At 39.0% G+C, this 24,483-nt stretch overlaps 1 protein-coding gene across 1 annotated transcript in view; it reads right to left on the reverse strand.

Annotated features, from left to right (window-relative positions):
- The window catches only part of nrxn2a (neurexin 2a), a 219,570-nt gene that overhangs the window by 178,930 nt on the left and 16,157 nt on the right, over positions 1–24,483 (reverse strand). The window contains exons 3-5 of the mRNA XM_030781149.1: positions 13,755–13,784; positions 13,451–13,483; positions 4,135–4,146 (exon numbers count right to left, since the gene is read on the reverse strand). Coding sequence (XP_030637009.1) covers positions 4,135–4,146; positions 13,451–13,483; positions 13,755–13,784 — 75 coding nt within the window. The remainder of the gene's footprint in view (positions 1–4,134; positions 4,147–13,450; positions 13,484–13,754; positions 13,785–24,483) is intronic.

Consider the following 24,483-nt stretch of genomic DNA (forward strand, 5'->3'; position numbering starts at 1 on the left):
CTCTTCCCTGATAAGAGCTTCAGCTTCTGATTCAGCCAAGGCCAACTACACATTGATATTTCTAAGTCTCAAAGCAAGTGTGAAGCAGATTCATGTGTCAAAGATTCAGACCCATATTTTAATATGCCTTTGTAAAATTCCAGATCACACAGAAATAATATGTGTGATAAGTTCGGGTTATATAATATTGTTTTCATTACTTCGATACTGAAATCTGAACATTTTGTGTTTGTAAAGTACACATACTACATTTAAAACCAAGGAATATCCATTCACTTAACTGTGACCCCTTAAAGTTGAAGAGCTGATCTAACATGAGACAAGCAAATTGACATGGGAAGTGTTTAGTGTACATTTCATGAAAATATTTAAACAAAGGATAGCAATCAAATAACAGTAATCAGGTGAATAGAATAGTAATGAGCAAGGCGAACATTAAACAGTAAGAGTGAAAACACACAGTAATAATGAGAAGGAAAAGCTATAACAAGGTAATGAGAGCAGACAAGTGAATAGTAATAACCAAGAAAGTGATAATAGAAAGTAAATGGTGATAAGAGAATGAAAAAAGAACAAAGCAATGAAAATTTAAACAATTAAGTAACCAAAGCAGTAGATTGTTTGAATCAATATAATGATACACTAGTGATTTAAATCAGTTTAGCATACAAAGAAGCCTCACACACTACAAAAGTAGAAAGAGGGTGAGGAAATTTATCAATGGGAACACTCTGGTGTTCCCTAAAGGAGAATGGGTCTCTGGATAATATGGTTTGAGTTGTAGTCTAGATGATGGTTTCCTCTGTGGTTTCTTCTCACTATTGCTAAAAGGTGCATTTATGAGCTGAGCTAAGACTTATACATAACAATACAGTGAGCTTATGTGCTAAAGCAATAGTTTTCATTTATCTGGCAGGGAGAACAAAGAGAATTGTTTTTAACCCTGGAATCAAGATGTCGGAGGTTGAGGTCACATGTGGAGAGTTTGGGAATGGAGGAAAATCCTGCAGGTCTCACCAAGCCTGAAGTTGTGGAAACTGTTGTCTGGTTGATCAGGCTGTCTTGGGCAGACTCAAGATCAGACTCTTGTTGATAGAGAAGTCCGCCAGCAAAGTTGACAAATATAGAAGTAAACCTACCACTTCAGAGAGTTCACAGGCTCCTAAACATCCAAAGATGTGGTCCACCGCAGAACAGAACTTTAGCCAGGTAGTGCTGACACTGTCAAGGACATCAAAACTTGTCGAGTTGATGTCAACTGGCATCTGAATAGAGCAACTTCCCTCTTTATATTGTTACATTACTTGGCTCCAGACTAGGCAGTGAGGTTATTTTGGAAATCTGTACCTCAATCAATTCTAAGCAAGCAGGGCAAGCTTCTTCTTGTTCAGTACAAATTTAGCTTTTAAGCAACATCAGAATACACATTGTGTCTCCAGAGTATCTTGTTAACGTGGCCTCTACCTCTGATGACCATTAGCGTAGAACAGCATGAGGGGGAAACATTTAACATCATATCCTCCTCATACAGCGAATTTTTAATTCAGAGTCCAACTTAAAACAAGGTCCTTGCTTCAATTCTTAATGCAGCTATTTTAATGGCACAGGGGCACGATTCTTTCTCTGCCTGTGCTTTTGATTTTAACTGATTCCTCTCTTGTGCCGAGGCACTTGTAAAGGCACTCTTATCGAAATGGATTAGCTAAGGAATTCTTTCATCTTGGCTCAAGCCTTTGAATGACAACTTATTACTGATCGGCGTCAGGGCAGTTGCGAAAGTTATCAGGTCATCAATGTGAAGACTGCAGAATTGGTTTTTTTTGTCTAAGACTGCTTTTGTCTTTGATCACTCCAGTCAGGCATTAAGACAGATGTGGTGGAGGTCAGTCATTGGCGGGTACCACCGATTTGCTAATTATCAGTTGTCAGGGCCGTGATTGGATGGGGCCAGCTTCCTGGGGAGACATGTCTTTGTACTCTACAGCATTCATGGGTGGTTTGAAAGTCACGCCAGTTACTGATTCGAAAAAATGCTGCAACCCAGGTGACTACTCTGATTTTGTCACATCCAAATAAGTTATCTAGCATCCTAATGAAGACATATAGTCTTTATAACGGCCTCAGGAGGCAATCCTTACTAATTATGTAATTACGGAGTCCAGATCATCGCTGGTCACCACGTAATTAGTATAAGTAATGAAGACTGACAGGTGTGTTAGAGGTGCTGTATTCAGACTGCATTCTGTTATTGCTATGCAAGGGAAGTACGGAAAGGAAAGAGCAATCTATCCTTCAACTACCTTTTCAGTAATGGAAGCATGATTGTGTCAGACTGAATAATTTAGTGCATATTGTGGTTTTAGTACTAAACGGTCACAATAATTCAGCTTCAGCTTGTTTTTCTCTGTGTGTGGCATTTTCATTCAGTAATATGTCAGTTCTATTGTAAGCACAAAAGAAAACAGTAGAGGTGTATAGTACAAGACCAATTTTGTTTGCTTCTGAAATGTCAGACCTGTTTGCAAAGCAATAAAAAGAGATTTCTTTTTGTTTTGTTTTGTTTCATGTTACTTGTTTCTGAAGGAGTGTGAATGTCGTTTTGTTTTGGTTTTTTTTGTTTTTCCCCCCGTTGTTTTCCAATGCTAGTACAGGCGTGATCTCATTGTTTTTACCTCCAGGTTTAGAAGGAGGGCTCTATTCACACTAAGTGATATTCACAACAAAGAAAATGAATCTGACATTTGTAAGTCTTGAAGATCATCATCCACTATATGCTCTGTCCCTCCAGTTTATGTTTGATACTTTTATTTTGGTTTTGAGAGCTTCTTTTGGCAGTTTGCTCAAAATGGTTGATTACAGCCATTCTATGACCTGCTGTATTAAAACCACTTCCTTTCAAAAATAGCCTGGATCTTGCTGTTCTGCTCAAAGTTCAATACATCAGCATTCTACAGAAAGGTTTTTCTTCTTCTTTTTTTTTTTTAAATGATCAAAAAAGTAAAAAATTAGCACTGGCCCGTGTATCACATTTTTGTAGTATATTCAATACAATTACATATAAATATACATTCTTGGACAAAATCCATTAAGGCTTTATAGTCAGTATTAATTTATATGTGTCAAGCCTACAGCAGGAAATGACACAGACCCTTTATGTTAACGTCATGGCAGTTCTGACGAGGAGTCTCTTTGGACAGGAAATAGGTTAATGTTCAATAAAATACAGCTATGCGTGAGGCATGTCAAAATATGGTTACTACCTAAAGTAACTGCACCTTGAGTTTATTGCATCACGTGTACATCCTGCACATTATAAAGAATTAAATTAAATTATGTGAGACTGACAGGTCCAAATTCAAGTTTACGTTATTTGTGTGACTGAGTTCATTTGAGATGTTTTTTATGTCATCCAGCACGGATCATTAAAGTTAAACCTGGTCTCTAATGCTAAAAAGTCAAATCTCATGAACAATACTTCTGCTAAATCCCTGTCTCTGAGAGATGAAATGATTTGATCCACTGAAGACACCATCACTGAACATGTGTTGAATTACAAGTATCTCGGTTTATGCTTGGCTGAGTGGAAAAGAAATTGAAAACTATAGGTTTTTTTTCTCCTGGCACAAATTTTTTTTTCTTTTAATGCTATGAACCTTATGACTGTCACATTGCTCCCATCCTAGATTTTGCAGGTATCATTTCGATAAACGTCTTTACATCCTCCTTGCAGTTTCTAGACACATTGTACAGTAAAGCTCTGAGATTTATGACTGGATACAAACCTGTGCTCTCTCTATCAGCAGCTAAATTTGACTTCTCTGTCAGCCTGCAAAAATCTGGTACACCCTCACGTATAAATCAGTTTTAGGTAGATACCAATTATCTTCTTGTTCTGTTACTAGGAAATTACAGCTCATGTAGCCTCGTCACACTATGCTTCTTTACAAAGTTCCAAAGGGTTAGAACCGAACTTGACAAGACAGGACTTTGCCAATTGGCCCCCGAGATAGGGAATTTACTTGCATGATTATGTGAAATCAGAATGTTTTGTTTCTTTGGATGATTAAACCGAAAACAAGAAATCTGTTGCAGGTGGCGTGACGCTATTCCAACTGTAGACCAATTGATTCTGACTCATTCCTGCTGCTGTAGCTCAAATTCACTTTCACAGAAGCTGTTTTTGATGTTTTATGTTGTGTTTCTCTTTGAATCTTTTATGTATTGCTTTGAGACAGAGTGAGATTTTGGTTAGGTACTCTCTGCATTGTCTTTTATAAAGAGCATCTGTTTCTGGCCACATCTGCTTTACAGAAGACATAACTGGGCCACAAATAGATGTCTCAGTAAAATAGTGGTGGGAAAAATGGCCAATTGAGCTTGTTGAGAAAACAAGAAATATTGAGCTGTATACTGCATATTGGCAAAATACCCCAAAAATAATGAGATTATTTTTAGGCCATACTGGTCATTGGTCAGCCCTAAAACAGGTTAAGCCATAGTGGACTGTCTTGAGAGAATAGTATGTGATCTTGAGCAAACCATCAATGTCAATAATGTATCTATTCTTCTGTAACAGATTGCTGCATTTAATTACTGCTGAAATGTCCATGATAAACCCTAAGCCTCATTGTCTCTGATGTCATACCACAAATGTTTTAAGATGCTTTTTATTTCTCCTAGATCTTTTTGTTTCCTTGCTCCCTAAAGCAGATTGACTCGTTAAACTTTATATTCCAATAACCCTGTGACAACCTGAGAAGGATGGCTTTCCATTTCAAGTTTTGGTTCCTCCAGAGGTTTCTTTCTATTCCAGCTAAAGGCACTTTTTCCTTACCACAAACAAACACATGAATATTGATAAATTGAAAAATACTGATAAATATTTTTGAAAAGAGTTGGGATTTAGTTATGTGTACAAGGTTTTTTTTTTCTTTTTCCATATATTATCTCATTAGTTTATTGATTTATTCTATAATCTATTTATGTGTTTGCTTACTTACTTGCTTACGTACCTATTAATTTCTTATTATGCCTTTAACATGCAAGGAAAAACAATTCAGCTGCATGAGCTCTTTAAAAGTGAATCAGGATACCTGTCAATCAAGTTATGGTTGTCATGGAAATGAATCTCCACACTAATAAGGCCATACTAATACCAGTGCACCACACTGAGGCACTGAAATCAACATCTTATGATGCAAAGCAAGGTAACATGCACGTTTTATTGGTTGTAGAAGACAGAAAGCCATTAATTCATTTATTTCACTATTATTCATTTATTCCACTTATTGGCCCAAATAGACAACTGACGAAATTTGGTTCTGCAGCTTCACAATTTAGCATGAAGCGTTGAACTTGGGAGTTTTAAATCTCTGTGCGTTTGTACCTCCTTCTGATTTATGAAAGAAATTATATCAACTGAACTGGCAGAAAAATGGTCACAGACTACAAATGAGGCATGGCAGAACGTTGAGACTATGTTTAGCCCTCCCAAAGAAATCTCAGCTCTGTCTGTCATTGTGTATATGAAAGGCCTCAAATTTAGTACTTTATTGGAACTTGGTCTTAATACACGGACATCTCATAGAATCCAGTAATAACTGGTTACATAGCATGGTCATAGCGCAAAATGTGGTTTAAGTTATGATGTGATTTACTTAACAACTGCTCTATCAGTCTACCTGTTGCTTAGATGACATATCCATAACTACAATATCTTGTAGAACAGTGATAGCTTATGAAAGAAAAACATTACATTATATATTGTAGTGTTGGTTATGAGTGATAGGACTGTGACTTGTCATTAAACATGGCATTCTGACCCAATAAAAAACAAAGTTATGCTCTGGTCCAGTCTTGATATAGCATGGACTATAGCAGCATGACATTAACTAGGCCACGTCAAAAGGAAGTGATGTCATTCTGATTCACTGTTAATATGCCACTACAGGTCGTAACAGCAAAATACAAGATTAAGTTCAAAGATATTACAGTTTATTATACAGGTGTTATTCCTGTTAGAAGGTGAATGAAAATTTGTCTTATGCTCTGTTCACAGGTAACGTCTTTTTTGAAGCTGTCAGCGTCTGTTTTACATAATAATCCTATGGAGTAGACAAAAACATCCCTTTTCAAAAACATCCTGAGCATTATTTTGACACGACAGTAAAACTGTATCATAACATTCATCATAAAGAGGCCGTCTGAGGTCAAATTGGATGGAACATAGGAGTTTCTTGTAAGTGTTTGCTTGTCGTTAGTAAAGCTAGCCTGTTATCTAACGTTAGCTCTGCAACAATGTAACGAGATAGCCAGCTAGTTATCTACTCAAATGGTGTCTTGCTGCAGAAAAAAGTACCACAGACTCACGTAATTACCACGTCATGGCAGTCAGGTGATGTTTGTTGTCAAAAATGGAAATATTTGCAGGATAAATATAAGAGGAGAAAGACAGAAGAAGTGGCTCTGAGGGAGGCCTGAAACAGCTATGGAAACACATGGGGATCCTGTCTTTCTTGGATGCCTAAGTGCAGGATATGCCAACAGCCATAAATTTTGGCAGTCTAGACACTTACTTAATGCTATGTGTGAGAATACAGTGGAGAGTGAGGTAACATAACATGAAAATAAGATAGGGATAGGCTAATGTCATCATGTGAATTGTGGTCAAAGAGATGTCCAATCAGATCTGTGGCCGCCTATACTGCTGTACAAGTATTACTAAGCCTGAACTGTTGTTTATGGAGTGTTTATTTGTTGTTTATTTTCTTTCTTGCACAGACTCTGATGGAAGATTCAGTGATAAGCTGTCCACCAAGCCCCGGATTGACTGGTCACCCATCACCACCACCCCTAGCATCTACTCCTGTTAGGCTTCTTGTAGCAAATCCTCCCCCGCACCTACACCACGGGGGAGAAAAAAAGAGACACCACCACCAGCTCTAACACCATACCAGCAACAAGTACTTAAGGCCCTGAACACCAATATGGATGATCATGAGCACTTCACGTTAAGCTTTTCATCCATATTACGAAGGCCTGAAACTCGCAAGCAGGCCATGGCAAGGCTCAGAATGCAATCTTTATTCTTTGAATTAGAACTTGGAGAGCAGACACCTGCATGCCAACACATATTCTTATCTGTTTTATTTATTACTTATTATAATATTATTATTTGATACTTATTTGTTATCAATGAACTACTTAATGTGTTTCACATTATCTCTGTGGTGTGTGCTTAATTTCATTCTTTAAGGTAGGGAGGAGATTAGTTTGTAAACATCTAGCAAACTGGTGTCTTAAAGCATTGTTCATAGGAACTCATCACACCTTAAACCATTTTGAGATAAATACTGATTTATTACAATGACAACAGTTGTAGAACAGCATGGGGGTAAGAACCCAAAGATGGACTTGGAGCTCTCATTGAATGTTCCCATGCACCCTTTGCGCATAGGTGTTGGGACCTCCTTCGACCTGCAGAGAGTAACAACATGGAGAGGAGAGAGAGGGGAGGAGGCTGGCTTGAGACAAAGAAATATTTTGTAATAAGTTGTTTTGGATAGAAATTCTCTGCTAAATGCGTTAATGTGAACATGCAAAAATTGAAAACAGTTACTTGGAGTAGGCTGCAAAACAACAAGAAATATTTTGTGTAAAGTGTATGTTGTCCTGAATAGTGATGGAATTGAACAACATTTAAACAGGTTTTGGGTAGCTCATAAAAGAGCTATTGATTTTAAGAGATAATGCTGATTGTTGCTGCATCAGAAAGGATCCTGCCAGGGAACCCGACCAGCTGAAGACATGAACTACCCTGCAAACCTATCCCTCACAGCCACAGCATCTCTACCAACATTGTTGGTACCAAGTCTGGCTGCATCCTGCATTCCTATAGATGGCTCTACAATGGGTGTCGAAGTTGCAGTAGGTGAGGTAGCTGCAGTGTCACCATCCCTCCTCATAAAATTGTGGAGCATGTAGATGGTTTTGACGATCCTCTCAGCCACCTCTGGAGACACGCCCAGCACCCTGCAGTAGACCCTGCACTGTGCTGCCAGTATACCAAAGGTACATTCTACCATCCTCCAGGCATGTGAGAGTTGGAAGTTGAAAACTCTCCTCTCTCTGGTGTTGTGGCCAGAGTAGGGGCAGAAGATGTTGTGGCGCAGCAGGAATGCCTCATCTGCAAGGAAAACATTAGCATGGCTCCTAAATGTGCTGCTCCAGGTAGGGGGGAGTCTTCGGAAACCATCAGGGTATTATGGAGCAGGGGAGATCCAAAGACTGAGGCAGCCAGTGTTCCCCCATGACTATTTCCTCCATAGGCACCAATTTCAACTACCCTGAAGCAGTACCTTGCATCTACAATGGAAAGGAGGCTATGGAAAATGTCCCCTCATAGTTATAATACAAGGACCCGCTGAATGGAGGGGCCCCGATGATAACATGCTTCCCATCCATTGCTCCAAGACAGTTGGGGAAAATCCAAAGACACTGGAACTCTGATGCAATCTTCCTCCACTCTGCTGTATTAGGCACAGGCATGTTGGAGACAGTCCCAGATTGCTTCACACACCTGTCTGACAATTCCAGCCACAGTGCTGGCACCAACCCAAAAGCTGAGGGTGATAGATCAAAAGGAATCGCCTGATGCCAAATACCTTAAAAGAAAAATACATTTTATTGAAAACGATTAAAGAAACGATTTTACGTTCAGATAACTAGTTTTTTAAAATGTCTTTTGTGAACCTTTTGTTGTGGGCAGTTGGGGGAAAGTATGCATTTCAAATTATGTTTGGTAATGCTATGTTGTCCTATGTTAACTATGCTAGCTAGCTAGTTATGTCCAACACATCTGCTCTGCGTTATGTTATGCTAACGTTAGCTAGCTAGCTCCACACTACGTTAATGTTACCTAGTTTTATCAGGAGGGATTAGAAAAGTCAGCCGACTCACCTTAAACACCTGCAAAGTCGTTCATCTGGGCTGACGGTCTCCCTAAATGTGGTCTGCATTCTCACAGTTGTGGGTCCAGCATTCTGGAGCAGGTCTTCAACTGACTCTTGCTCAGTCTGAAGTATGCAGTCAACCGCGTATCGTCCAAACGGAACTCCTGCACTAAATTGTGACAAAGCAGCATACCGCGCCCTCCCTCGTACAATGTCATGCACCCACAAACGTCAGGGAAAACATCCTCCTCCCTTTCAGTTTCAGAAGCCACAACGAGAGACAGGTGTCTCTTTCTCGCCATTTTGCATCACAAAAATGTTGCAGTAGCTGTTGTTATGCCAACAAAGGACGCTCTCAACTGTGTCAGCATTTCTCCTCAAATAAAGACATTACATGTGAACACGGCCTTAGGTGTCATCACGCCTGTGACCAACTCAAACATAGTCTGAGTTCCATGTCGTCACCATCACAAATTAAATAAAATTTGTGCAGTAGTCACAAATGAATCACATAACAAAGAATGTTTCGCTCTGATTTTTGCGTACCTGTGTATGTGTGTGTGTTAATGAAAACCATCTAGGTCTCATGGTAGAACTCATTTGAACAACAATAAGTTTTGCTCTCTTATGACTTCTCATGATGAGAAAAAAATTGACATTTACTTTTCTGTACTTTGGGTATATGGTAAATTATTTTTTAGGACAAAGAATACGGTGATCCAGGGGCTTAATTATGTGGCAATTTGAAATGTATTACCATACTAATTACTTTGATACTACTAATTAATCTATGCCAAGGCTGAGAAAGTTTTATTTTGAATGATTTTTAAACAGAGTGTTCGGCTATGCTCTCAGAGCTTTGAGTTGTTCAGGATAAATGTTGGATTCTAATAGTAAAGAGAAGTTGATGATTATAGTAGATATAACAAGACAGTTGTCTTATATTAGCCTTTAGATGAATATACTCTTAGATCAATAATCAATACTTTACTGGAACCTTTGGCATTTGCCACAGTTATACTAGGATTTGCCATAGTTATACAGCTGAATGACCCAATGGGACATGCCCATATGTAGATTTGTTTGGTTTGGATCTTTGCATGATAACTGTTTGAATTTGCTCAGCTTACTTACTTTGCTCAACTCAATCTGTGCAAAATGTAACCTTAAAATAACATGTGAGAGAAAAATGCAAATGTATTCTATTTATGTCATTTCATTCTACAGTTTGTTATGGAAAAGTTATAGAAAAGGGTATGCTGAACATCAGCTAAACATCAGCTTACCACGGACAGCTTTCTTTATATATTTACAGACACACAGCTTACTGTTTAAACAAACTGAAATATACTGCAAGGCATGATCTCATCAAAAACTGGATAAAGTTCAACTAAAGTGAAATTCAGATCTAATGCTGCGGCAGCAATTGGAAGAATCTAAAGGTGCTAAAAGTCCAGAATGTGTTAGTACATATAGGACTATTGGGAGCTTCATAAAATCACCCAACCACTGACAGATCTTGCTGGTTTGCTAATGTTGTTTGTTAAGTAGTCTTGTGAGCTTTCCAAGTCTTTCAAATTCCTAGTTAGGGACCAAAGCAGGGAGTACAATGGAAAGCCAATAACCAGTTGGAATGTGGGAATGGAATACACACCCACACACATCATCTCCACAGACATGGTTGAACGAAAAAATGAAGTCAGTAATACTGAGTGAAACACATGAAGTTATTAACAGAAGTTCTCAGAATGAATTTCATGCAAAATTACTAATTGTTTCTTCACAACTGAATAAATACAGAATCCTGACAAAACTGGTTGTTACTGGAGAAAATGCAGGAGAACACTCGCTGTATATTTTTATGGAAATATCCAAATTTCTTTTCAAGGCTTATTTTGGTGTGATTGAGTAGTTTCCAACTGCCCAGAAATTCAACTTTAACCTTTTCTGGAACCAGGCTACGTATTGCATTGAGGGAAGCAGAGATGCCTACCCTTCTCACTGCTGCTACAAATTCGACAAATTTAGTAAGATTGTTTATGGAACAGTCCTCATCCAAAGAGGAGCCAGCCTAGTCTCCTGAGAAATTGGAATATGCACACCGATTGGAAAATCGGTTCATATATACCAAATCCTGGACAAGTGCCACCAAGCAGACGGCTATTTAAAAAAGAAAAATAAAACAGATTTGAACGTGCAACATTCTGAGCAGGGTGCATATCGCTGAGCCACCGAAGCGTGTTACCGTCCCGTAGGTCCACAAGGCACTCATGTTGAAACCACCACATACGTATATGAAACTTGCTCATTTCTACAGGATGACAGCGCACTGCGGTGGCTTGGTGACATAAGCAACTGCCCCCCTGCTTGGAACACTGCAGTTTTAAATCCGTTTTGTACTTTTTTCTCCCAAATTATTCATGCACACATATCAGGCACTGGTTTTAAAATCGGTTTGCATGCGAAGCCCACAATGTCATCGTGAATGTCATCGTGGTTATTAAATCTTAATAGCCACTCAGTGGCGCTTGTCCAGGATTCGGTATATATGAACTGATCTTCAGGGCATGGACAATCAGTGTGCGTATTCCGATTTCTCAGGAGACCACGTTGCAGGAGCTGACATCAGTTGCAAGGACAAAAAAATAACTCACTACCTTGTCTCACGAAACAGGTGTCAAACACTGACATGTGGACAAATGTCAATATCTGACATATTTTTGTGGGAAAATGTCAGTATCTGATTTGGTTGATCTTCCAAATTTCATGAAGTTCTCATTTTTTTAGGTCTCATTTTGTTTTAAAAAAACTGCAGACAAGACTATGAAAAAGTCACATTAGTTAAGGCTAGGGTTTTGGTCAAGTTTAGCAACTCTAACTATAATAAATATAATAAACTATGCAAGTTTCACTAAACCATTTAAGCGACATTTCATGCAATTAAGAAAAGAAAGTAACTTGACTCTCTCTGTTTTTTCAAACAGCAATATATAGCCGTTTTAACATATGCACTACAAACTATAACCGCAGGATCTGGTTCGGATTATGTCCTAAGTTGCAGGAGGCAGGACATGACGCAAAAAGTACTCCGCGGAAATTGCACTGTTTTGTTTACAACATATCGAAAAAGGCGGAAAAGGCTACCGACATTTGTCTGACGATTTCAGCATCGTCCTTACCGACAGAAGTTCCCAAATCTCGACGTCTTTCCAGTTAGACATTTTCATTGCCGTCTTCATGTAAATGACACTTCTTCTTCACCCTCGGATGGTTGTATTTGCATGTTAGAAACGGCATCAACACGCGTACTTGCTCACTGTGCATACTCTGGAGTATAATCTGCTCTATTCACACATGGACCCAAATGAAGAGAAAACGGAGTTTGTACTAAGAGGCTGGTAGAATAAAGTCCGTTTAGAAACCGAGTCGACTGATTCGGACATTTTTGTTCACACATACAGCCCCTCCAGTTAGGATCCTGATTATTTTAGGATTGCAGTGCATGTGTGAAAGGGGTTTATGACATCTTTTCATGAGATTAAGTTGGAAAATATGAAATTAGTGTAAGAATGGATCATACCAACAGAGACCGTGCTATGGTAAGGATTTTAAACCTCCATTTTACCACAAATGCACTTTAATTTGCATGATGGGAAAATTGTTTTACAACTTTTAAATGTGACAAAATGACTTGGCTTAAACTTTCATGTTAACCGCCGCTTTCTGTACTTTAAAGAGAACAGAAACCCTTCAAATACCGTGATATGAATCTGGAGTTATATCATTCAAGCCTTGATTAAGGTTACACCAAGGACAGTTTAAACAGAGATGGCTGGTATTCACACATAACAGAAGACTGAGGCTCATTTGTTTTAGTGAATGTGCTTATCTCCTAAGGCTTTTTCCTGAGAATCACATCTAAAATAGCACCCATTTCATTATTTGAACCATGTTGACCATTCAATCTTTTTTTCTTTCTTCCAATGAAAGTTGATTGCTCAGAAAATATGACTGTGTTTGTTACTGAATTGTATTAGTTTAGCTTTGAAGATACATGTGTAAATTTGGGAGTGAACAACAGAAAAATAGTTTTAGAGAAACAAAAATCCCTCCATTATTTTTTCAATTCTTTTAAATTATGTCCCTTAAATTGTGTATTTTGTGTCATTTCTCCAAGTCATCTGTTTAACACATCATCTATAGTCTTAACCACTTGCTTTGTCATTTGTTATTACCATTAATAGTAGTAGTAGTAGAAGTAGCAGTAGTAATAGTAGCACTAGCACAATGAGAGGTATACATCACTGATTTGTGGATCTAGGTCATGTCACCCATATATATAAGGTTCACTGGTTTTGAGTTAGCTAAACACACATTATTCACCGACATATGACGAAGCCAAACAACTAGAATGACATCAGAGCACTTGTACCTGATGCATTCTGTGGCCAGCCATTGGCTGAGCACAAGAACAGAGAGGGAGATCTGAAGAACATTACCTGCTGAGGCCATCAGTGAGGCTGATCCCGGAGCTGAGCCAGCGGACAGGACAGGGGAGGGAGACACACATAAGAGGCACACAGACAGACAGCAGAAAATGAGAGGAGAGGCAAGACAAAGAATAGGACAGGAATATGTGAGAAAAAAGGGTAAAGGTTATGACTAAAAGCAAGAATTTCTCAAGTGGGAGAGAAAGGAAGGGGATTATTTGACGTTGCCAGAGTTTGGCAAAAAAAAAAAAAGGAATCTGGACGGAAAGAAAAGGGAAAAAAAAGAAAAGGAGGAGGGATGAGGGCCCCATACCTTGGCTCTTTAACATCAGATGCGCCAGACCTTAAGGGAGAGAAAAGAAAAAAGGACAAAGAAAAAAGAGGGTCATAAAGAAGGCACGGGAAAGAAACCAAAGCATTGTCACAACGTTTGACTGCAGTTTGTGACAGACATCCTGAGGCAGACATGGATGTCGAGTTCAAAAATCAAAACCAAAGACAAAGGAGAGAACGAAAAAGAAATAATAATAATAATAAAAAAAAATACATACAATTTTTTGAGGGACAAGCAAAGGGAAAGAAGGAAAAAAGCATTTCGATTGGTTTAAGCCCCAGAGGTGCTTGCCATGTAAATGCTTTTTTTCCTAATGGAACACATATTTAGTGTTTGGCAGATAGCAATTTCTCTGTTCACAGTTGACGCCGTAACAGTCCTTAACAGAAGCTTTTGAAATTCCCAGTCTCATATAAAAAAAAAAGCCAGCAGAGATTAAAAGTGGTGCGTGTGTGCGTGTATGTGTGTGTGTGAGAGAGAGAAAGAGAGAGAGAGAGCGAGAGAGAGAGAGTGTGAGGGTGTGCATGCTAAGGAGAAAGAGATCTATAAGATAAAACCAAGCTGTGAGGGTGTAAAGCAATGTTGGGTAACCATCATTCTCAGATACTTAGCGTCTCAACATGAGGCAAAAAGGCCTCAGAGTTGATTCAGTGCCGCAATAACATCAGCCTCTTGGCAGCTTAGTACCAATCAATTACTCTCAACAAAAAACAAAAAACACTGCCATTATGCAGCGGTTTGTATACAACAATCATGATGCACTTGCTGTTTACCAAGATTAATGTGACATCTAACATGACAACAAATAATCTCATTTAAAAGGAAATCCAGAAGAATGTTCATGCTAATGCACAAGAACAATGTTTCAGTCAATATTAGAGAAACAACAGCATCTGGAAGACAAATGATATGAGTCTGATAGAACCCACACCCTCCCAGTTAATTCAACTACAAATACATTCTATTATGAAGAAAACTCAGTTATCAGAAATACATCAGTCACAGCAATTGTCTTACAAACATTCCATCTTTACAGTTAATATGAATCAACAAGTCAAGCCTGTGAGAAAATTTCACATAAAATTTTCTAAACTTGAACCTGGCTTCTGAACAAAATCTCGATAACGTTGCATTAAAGTATGTTTTAAAGCTTTTTTTTTTTTTAAGACAAACTAGCATAGGCTTGTAGAAATACAGTGACATTATACAGCAAAGTGAAATGTCTCGCAGCTCCCTATGAACCAGAAAACCAGAGAAGTGAATTAAAAACAACTCAGGGGTGGGGGGGGTGACCAAGTGGCAGTCTCGGTTCGGGCAATGTCCCACAGAGCATAGGCGTCTTGTATCTGGGATTCATGATTAGAATGTCAGGTCTGACACAGTTACTGTCTGAGGCTAGGAGGTCCAAAGGAACATGACTGGCCATGGAGGAAGTGTGAATTTGGCCAGAGTCCATGTCCCCGTTTCACTCAGCGGTAATGTCAGCCGTCCATGTAGTTGGGAGTTGGAATCAAGTGACTAGTACTCTCCTCCATGCATATTAGTTCCTTCGGTGGTTTAGTACAACATGAGAGACTGGTTTCTTACATGACGGAGGAGGAACATGCTAGCCTCACTCACCTCAACTGAGGACACCATCATGCAAGAGATTGTACGTAATTGAGCATCAAAAAAAGGGACAGGAAAAGAAAAAACCGAGACTGAAATTGTAGGCTGGATTCAAAACCAAGCCATTTGGCTCTTTTTTCTCTTTTAAAAGAAAGAGAGTGTCTGTGATTTCAGGACATAGTGCAGCTCCTTTTTCCCTCCCTGGCTATGATTCCTGTCAAAGTACCACCATCTACCATGCTTTATTCCATTGTAAATAATGTGGTCTATTAGAAAGATATCAAAGAGCAGAGAAAATAATAGCAATAATGAATAAAAAGCCACAATTGTCCAAATTCCATTAAAAATAAATCTAATATCTTTGAACAGCAATGCTCTGTTTACCTCTCGAGAGTGGAATGATTATCATGCCTTCTGGAAAATAAAAAAAAAAAAATACAACTATACAGAGTTGAAATCAGGAGACAGCAATAAAGCAAAGACAGGCAAAAAACACTGCCCCTGAACCAAGGCCGATCTGAATCAATTACAAGACAACTAGGACAGATTAATGGAATTGTTATAATACAGCTATAACCGTGTTATGAATGTGTTGTAATGCACCAAAGTCATGATGATACGCAAAGCTCAGAAAATACATTCCCTTGTACCTTATATTATTATAGCTTTGAACAAAAGACATTGGGGCAATTTCCATTTAAATATAGAAATAAATATAAATAAAAACCACGTCCAGAGGATGATGAAGGCCATGCAGCATAAATTACTCTGTCAGGCTAGAAGAAGACACTACACATAAAACCCAAAACAGGGGAAATACTTGGTGCTTCAGGAATTCTTTGACAGGAAGAATCCTCCGAGAACTTGATACATCATTAATAGGATTTTAACACTTTTAGAGATCCAAGATGTAGACTTTCCTTACATATGAAGTATCTTCTGTAGTTCTGTCAGCATGCATTTTCACACTTTTTTTTTTTAATTTTTAAAAAATGTTACTCACACATGAAGAGCATTTCCATTGCGTCAGGACTTCTAAAAATTCTATGCTGACGGTCAAATATGCATCAGCTAATTGTTTATGAAATGCTTGTTTCATATTCCAAAGTGAAGAAATTATTACATACATGAGCGTGGTGATACAGTGCAATTAACACGGCATCATGTGGGATGAGCGGTGTGAAAGAGAGAAGGAGGAAGACAGGAAGAGAGAGAGAGAGAGAGAGAGAGAGAGAGAGAAATAAGATCACCAGAGAGGAATTAAAAAAGCTCCAGCGCTTTGCTAACAAATATTTAAACAGTGTCTGGTGCAGCATAAGAGGTTGCGGAATCGCTCTGCTGTGAAATGGAAGCATTGTTCTGTTGTGTTTACAATCGTATTTCTTGCTCAGCCACCTTTACTAAAAATGCCCTGAACAAGCAAATACCCTGAAATAACCATTAAATATGAATTGATTTTAGTCTCATACTTTGACTCCATTTGAAACCATGCTCTGTTACATTAAGGGACTATTCATCAACCCATCCACAACAAACCAGACTTCTTATATCCACTCTACCCCTCTGATTTATCCTCTGACTCTTGGTACTTCTTCAGCATTAATTCATGTGCCGTCTCCTTTATTATCTGATGAGCTGGAGGAACTGGACACGATGGACCTTGATGAGTCCCCTAGAAGCATATGAGCCAACGTGCATTTTTATATTATTTGCAAATGCCAAACTGTATGCTGAAGATAAGTGAGGCAATCGCCTTGAGGTGTTGGTGTTTCTTAAGAGAAGGTTGATGGATGTCAAAGTGCGTATTCCTACAAATATAAATCAGCAGTTCAATTGCCACAGTGATGAGTGTCATGTTGCCACCTGCTGCAGAAGCCTAAGCAACCCCCCCGCCCCCCACCCCCCAACCCCAAAACCACATTCCTATTTCACCTCAAATATGACATTACTCATATCTCATCCTCTCCTCCTACCTTTCCTTACTGTTTCTCTCTCTCTCTCTCTCTCTCTCTCTCTCTCTCTCTCTCTCTCTCTCTCCCTCACCCTGCTGTGCCTGGCTGCAATGCACTATCATGCACATTTTCCTAATGTACCTTTTTAAATTAAATTAAAAAAAAAAACAAACACCCACATATATTTCTTAGCCTCTACAAGATGAACCAATAATCTGCTAACTCTGTTCTAATAATACAACATTTTCTTCATAAAACATCTTCTGGCAACAGGGTGATTATTTTTATATTCTGTTATTTTATGTTATTCGCTCAACAGTAGGTTATAATGGAGTTACGTGTGACTACTGTAAAAACCATAAATGAATCTAAGGTAATTAAAATAGCACGTATAAGTAAACACAACATCATAATAAAATCCATAATATTATTCCTAACAGAAATAATCCAGTATGTGAAATGAACTGTAAAATGACTACGGCTATGGAGAAAAGGATTAGTAAAAAGGAAGCCCAAGCATCTTTCTCACATAGAACGAATATAACAGAGTATGGACAAAAGTTTTTTTATTGATAAAATTTATGTTCGGAGTGATACCTTCATTGACCTTACTAAACTTTGAATAGAGGAACAATGCAGAACCCATTTATAATAATTGCCTGGTTATTCAAAACACAGTACCATCCACAACTGCATGACAACTGAAATAAGGTTTTGTGTGAATACTGGCAGGACAACGTGAGAATACAAATGCAAACGCTGACCTTTAGAAATGTAGCAACGGCTATGACATGTGCCATGGCTGTTTAGACCAAGCACAATAAATGGCAATAAATATGTCAATATAAGGGGTGTAGCAGTACACAAAAATCACAGTTCACAACACACTATGGTTTGCGGGTCATAGTATGGTGTTACAATTAAGAATTAAAAAACAAAATACCAAATGTAAATTTTCTGGTTGACAGACAGTATGCAAAGACAGCCCTATGCAAAACTGAAAACTATTGATTTCAGTTGTATTTTTAAATTTGGCTTGCGCGCTGTGATGTCATACTAGGGGTATAACCGTTTTGTACTGAAACCAAATAACATGAATCTGCAGCGCTTGGTTTGGTTCACAGTTAACGTGATGCCAAATCACAAAGATGCAGATTCTTCGTACAGGAGAACATTCCACACTGTTTGTGCCTTTGATCGTTATATAACGTTAATCATAATTTGCGACGGATATGCAGTTTCTTTTTCTTTTCATTTCTCACTCCCAGAAAATGTATGCGGCATGATTATGGTGTGGTGTGCATATGCTTTAACAGATTAATGATTATAAAAGCTCTAATGACAATGTTCAGTATTTTAAATAACAGCAAAACACATTACTCAGACCATAAATAGTATATTATACTGGAATATGAGTCCACATAGATGAATAAAATCGTTCTAATCTTTAGCAGGAAAATGTAATAGTCGTGCATTGATCTGAAAAAGGTCAGGACAGTTGGCTGTCATTTTGCAGCCGTCCTGTGTTTCCTTTTCTGCTGAAACGGCATGCTCGAGTGACCATCCCATTGTTTTCTTATCTCGATTTTCAAGAACAAATTTAAATAACTAGTGTAGTCATTTTCTTGATGGAGAACCTTGAATTTAAACATACAGATGTTTAGATTTGCAGTATTCCACTATTAATCAGGGCTGTGGAGTCACTACACAAAACCTTCAACTCCAACTCCGACTCCAAAATTTATGGTACCACTGACTCCGACTCTGACTCCAGTAACCCAAGTTTGCTTCCGATTCCGACTCCGCGACTCTGAATCCAACTCCACAGTCCTTCTATTAATGCAGGAGAGCCTTGAAATAACTCGCTTAAGGTCGTTCAAATGTAGTTTTCTGATGCTCTAAAAGAAGAACCTTGGGGGAAAAAGGTACAAAGTATTTTTTTTTTCATTGTCATTTTTGGATGAGTGCTTTGTTGCTGTTTGTATTAAATTTGTTCTTTTGTGTTCAATTTCTGTGTTTAAATGAAAAAGAAAGAAAGAAAGAAAAAGTCAGGGCCTGAGTTAACCAAATTACAGCCCAAAAACCAAGTTGCAAACCAAACTGTGGATAGGGTGAACTGTTACACCTCCAACTTTGCAGAACATTATCCATGTGAAAACAGGAGCATAACTTGTGTGTCTTTCACAACATTACATTAAGCCCATGACATTACATTTGGGATGTCCTAAATTCAAGTCTCAGTGTTACCACCAGTAGGGTAAGTAAGAATACAACCTCAAAAAATAGAACTGGGAGGGATTCCCCACATAAGGTGCTCTTCCTGCCGTCATGCTTCAGCAAGTCCTAATCTTAATGGGGAGCCAGTACTGCTGCAGGTGAATCTAGGGGAATATTAGATGCTTCCACTCAGTCATCATAGCTGTGAAGATGCCTGTAAGCTCAGCAGGTGAAAAGAAAGGGTGGCTGGTTTTGCATGTTTATTTCCATGCTACAGTGCAACACCACTGCCCATCAGCACTCTCCTCAGAAAACGGAAGGAAAGTGCCTGGCAATGGGGCGAGGCAAGAGCGAACAAAAGGGAAAGTCCAGTCGTGTAATTCTGGGGAAGGGCACTGGCAGCTTGCACTTGTCCTATGCCTACATACAATCTGCTAAACTACTTATTCAAACAATGTAAATATGAAAGTTAACACAAAATGTGTTCTCACAGCCCACAAATCTGATTCCACTATGATATGTTACAAGTGCTAGACTAAAGCTTACATGTAAGCCATGCCAACATCTAAGGCAAACCAAGTGTCAGCTAAAAAGGCACCTCCCTTTCCTGTCATTTCTTCTTCTCCTGTCATCTGTCTCATGATTCATTGGACTACCCTGTATGGTTAATAGAAGACCCAGTCACACATTATTTTGGCTACCATGGCCCCACTCACTGAGTTCTCTCAAGGAACAATGTTTAAAGATATCTTGGAATGGAAGTCTGGGCTGAAGAATAATCAACCAGGGTCAAGTGTGGATGAATGTTCAACTCAATATTCAGGTACTGGTTTGAGACGCAAGGCAAAAAAGACCAGCAATTTTGAATCAGTCCGCAAATATCAATCTAGGGCATGAGCAGACAGTTTCATTAAAAACATTCCATCTAGAAAGAGGAACAGTTTGGCATTGCCATAACTTATAAACCTTTTAGTACATGCACATTTTTGAGTACTGAAAAATGCACATTTTTGAGTGGTGAAAAAAGTAGGTCTGCTGGGCAATGGAAAAACATCATTTGGTCAGATGAGTCATCCTTCACTCTGTTTTCAACATAACAACAAATGCATGTGTGTTACACTTCCAACATATTTAAAGGTCTGACTGTTTGTCTCCCACAGTGCAGGTTGGCTGGTGACTCTGTTTCAGTGTGGAGTGGTTTTTAATGGCCAAGGTCCCTGTCTGGGTCTCTGACACTCCTTAGAATGCCAATCTGAATCTCAGGGGTTTTTATCCTGACTGAGGTGGTCTCTTTTGGAATGACAATACTCCAGTCCACAGGGCATGAGTGGTCATGGTTTTACTCTGCTGAGCATTAGGGGTGTAACGGCACACCTGTCCCAACCCGAACCATTTGGTGCAGGACTGCAAGATTGTTGGAGTGCATGAAACCACATAATAATTGTGATACACACGGATAATTAAGCATGACAATATACAGACTGACTTGTTATTTTATAATCAAAAAGAGCCTTAATAATAGGTAAAAATTTTTGATTGTTAACAAGCGAAATTAACGCACATCCTGATCATTATTTGAAAATTCTTATTTCTTACACATTCTTACCAATGTGTAATTTCTCACTCATTATCTGTCAGCCAGCAAATTTAGATCAGGCATTTTTTTTCTGCCAAAAACATTCTAAACTGTGACTCTGAAACCAGCAGTTTTGTGAGCTGGTACATCCCTAATGAGCACGAAAACAAAGCAAATCATATTCCATGCCCTAAGTCACCTGATCTCTTTCAAAGACAGCATTTTCTGCCACTAAAAGAACTGCACAAAATGATATTTTCTGTGGAAGAATGGTGTTGCATCCAACACAGTAGCATTCTATACACTTTTAGAATCTTTGTTAAGATGCACTGAAGCTGTTCTGCTAGATCAATGCAGCCAAGTGACCTTTCAAAACACTGCATGATAGTGTTCCCTTTATTTCCTGCATCATCTATTTCCTGTATCATCTTTTTTGACACACTTAGAGATGAGACTATTACCCCAAAGCAAATACACACACATACAACTGCCAAATTCTTCCATTTGCACCATCATAAAAATTGGAGGCAAAGAACAACAGCATGGGAAACAAAATGCCCTCAGTATCAGAAAAAAAGTCTATTCAGTATACTGAATACAATTCTGCAATCCGTATACTTTTTGTAAGACTGCACGTAGCAAAATGATGAGACTCCAAATACCAGCCGTCTTTCGATGTCATATTCCTTTATTCTCGGGACGAGAGAAAAGACAGGAGTGTCTCGAATGAGTGTCATATTTGTTTTCATGGTGGCCTGTGCCAGAAAGGCAGCGATGACACAGTGTGAAAGCTCTAATCCACTAACGACGGGGAATGCATTCTCTTGGCTGGCACGCCTCCTTGGCAACGCTTGCCTTTTGATGTTAGCGTGGTCATAGCACTAAGGATCATCACACAGTCTGGGCATGAAGGGGAAATGATTAAAGGCTCAAGTCCTCAAAGCAAGCCCTTTCTGTATGACTGCAAGCCTCAGTCATTTTCTCATGTCTGCATGTCCTTATTGATAGTTAGCCCCCCCCCCCCCCCTCCACTCCAGCCCCCACCTCATTTCTGTGTGTGTTCAGTGCTGTCTCAGGACATTAGCAAGGTGCTTGTGAAGTTTGAGCTTTAATGATTTCTTGTCAAAATCATGAATGGAAATGTTTCCAATAACGTTCTCAAAATGCTGTGCAAGAATGTTATTATATTTCTGTGACTTCAGGAACCAAATCTTCAGAGCCAGTGTTCATGCCTGCTTGGGCCCGTATTGAGCAAATTTTGACAATCACTCTCTTGTAATTAAATTAATAATATCTTAAGGCAGGAATGTTATTTTGGTGCAGAAATAATTACAAACCTTTTTTTTCCCACAAATTTTGGTATAATGACCAACAGCCAAAGTTGTGGCTTTAATCCTACCTGCTATTAGAATGAATGAGAGCAGTATTGACAATGTCTTTTTTTTTCAGGGAATTAGGAAAACCATCGCTGACATAGCCACCACAATGAATGAAACTGTAAATCAGTGTGCTTTTAGGTGCATTTAGGCAGTTACAGATGAGTGACTCTGATGCCAAGTACACAAAACAAAAATCTGAAAAGACTATTTGACGGAAAATTTGTGGACAGCGTTCAACTCCATATAAGCTGAAGGTTGTAATGAGTCCACATGTGAAAGGATATGAAGGATAAGCTTCCCCTTTAAGGCACTGTCTCACCATTCACTAATGACATACATAGCCAAGGAGATGAAGAAGAGAAGGGCCAGTCGCACAGAATTTATTTTGGTGAACTAGGCTGTCATTGATCTCACCATTCCATCTCATGAGATCTCTCCTGTTAGTTGACCATGTGTTGGGATTCTGGTGTCTTAGAAAATTTTCTCACATGTGTCAACCTCTGACTCCTCAACTTTTAGTTGCTAGCCTTGACAAGGTCTGCTGGACCTCCCCATTCTTCATAAAATCATAAAGGTTCCCCTCCTTTTCTTTTCTTCCCCTTCAATCGTGACGAGGTGGATCCTCTCTGACGCCCAGCCCACCAGATCCAGCAAATCCACTTCTGCATGTCCTGCTTAGCACAAATGTGATCCCTGCCAGAAATGAAGATGTTCATCCCACTCTGCTTGCTTAACTGAGGACACCATTGACTTCCCCCAGCCATGAGTTCTCATCTCTCATCTCCCCTCATCTCCGTCTGTCAACATTGACTGATTTTTATTACAAACTTTTTAAACTTTTAGAATTTCAAGGACTTTCTAGATCTTCAGATCTTTTGTCCTCTGTTTATGCAATAATTTGTCAAGTAATCTTACTCTCCAATTAGATTATTAATACCTTTCTAACATGTCTAGTATATGATGGTATTTGATCTTTCGTAGGTCCTTTCATATTTCATATTTTTTTCATGTAATTACATAAATTGGTCTAATCACCCTGGGCCAGACACAGGCTGGGCCCTCCTTTTTGAGCCTGCCTCTAAGGAGTCCTCCTTCATCCTCTAAGTTTGAGGAACATTATCCTTGCTACTGTCATTCCAGGACTGCCCCAAGGGGGTATCAGGTCTGGCATTCTGTAAAGCTGCTTTGTGATGGTGTACATTGTAAAAAGTGCCGTTTACAAATAAGACTGAACTGAACTGAATTGAACTGAATTGAGCTAAGCTGAACTGAGCTGAACTGAATCAAATTTAATTGAAATTAATGTCTCCTATACCCTCACAGTTCAAATCCAAGCAGTGCCACATTAGCTGAATATGGCTGGAGATAGAGGGGTATGCCAGCCCGGGTCGGTCAGTATTGCTGCCCCTCTCACTGGTCTTCAGTGGTCACTGATGGTCAGGTGCCTGTGTAGTTGCAGGTATCATTATCTGAGTAGTGCTTTACTCCAAATGTTTTTTGTTGGTCTGTGCTGTTTAGCAGCTTGCAGTGTGACAAGATACTGTGTCTGGATTCCCATTTATCTGAGGAAGTGTGTGTTAGCCTAATTCACTTAGATGGAGATGGCAGCTGTATGAGGGAGAGAGTTCATGGGTAATTTTGTTGTTTCAAATTGGGAGATAAAGGAGGGGGAAAACATGTCTAGTCTGGATACAAGCCCCAACTACCTGTGCAGCACTGCTCTCTCCCTCGCTATTTTTCGTGGAAGATTACAGAAGAACATTTGTGATTACTGGTTTACTGCAGTAAAGATGTTCTGGGTGGATGCTAAAAAACATCACGAAAGGTGTACAAATAGGCCTACATCAGTGAATGAACCAAGATGGTGGCAAAGTGAATGGCATATGCACTTTATTGTAAGCAATCACAGGGGAAGCATGCTAATCAGCCAACAGACTCTGTGTCTGAAGAACATTAAATGCACGGTAAAGTTACAA

This window comes from Chanos chanos, chromosome 8, assembly GCF_902362185.1.
Source record: "Chanos chanos chromosome 8, fChaCha1.1, whole genome shotgun sequence".
NCBI lineage: Eukaryota > Metazoa > Chordata > Actinopteri > Gonorynchiformes > Chanidae > Chanos > Chanos chanos.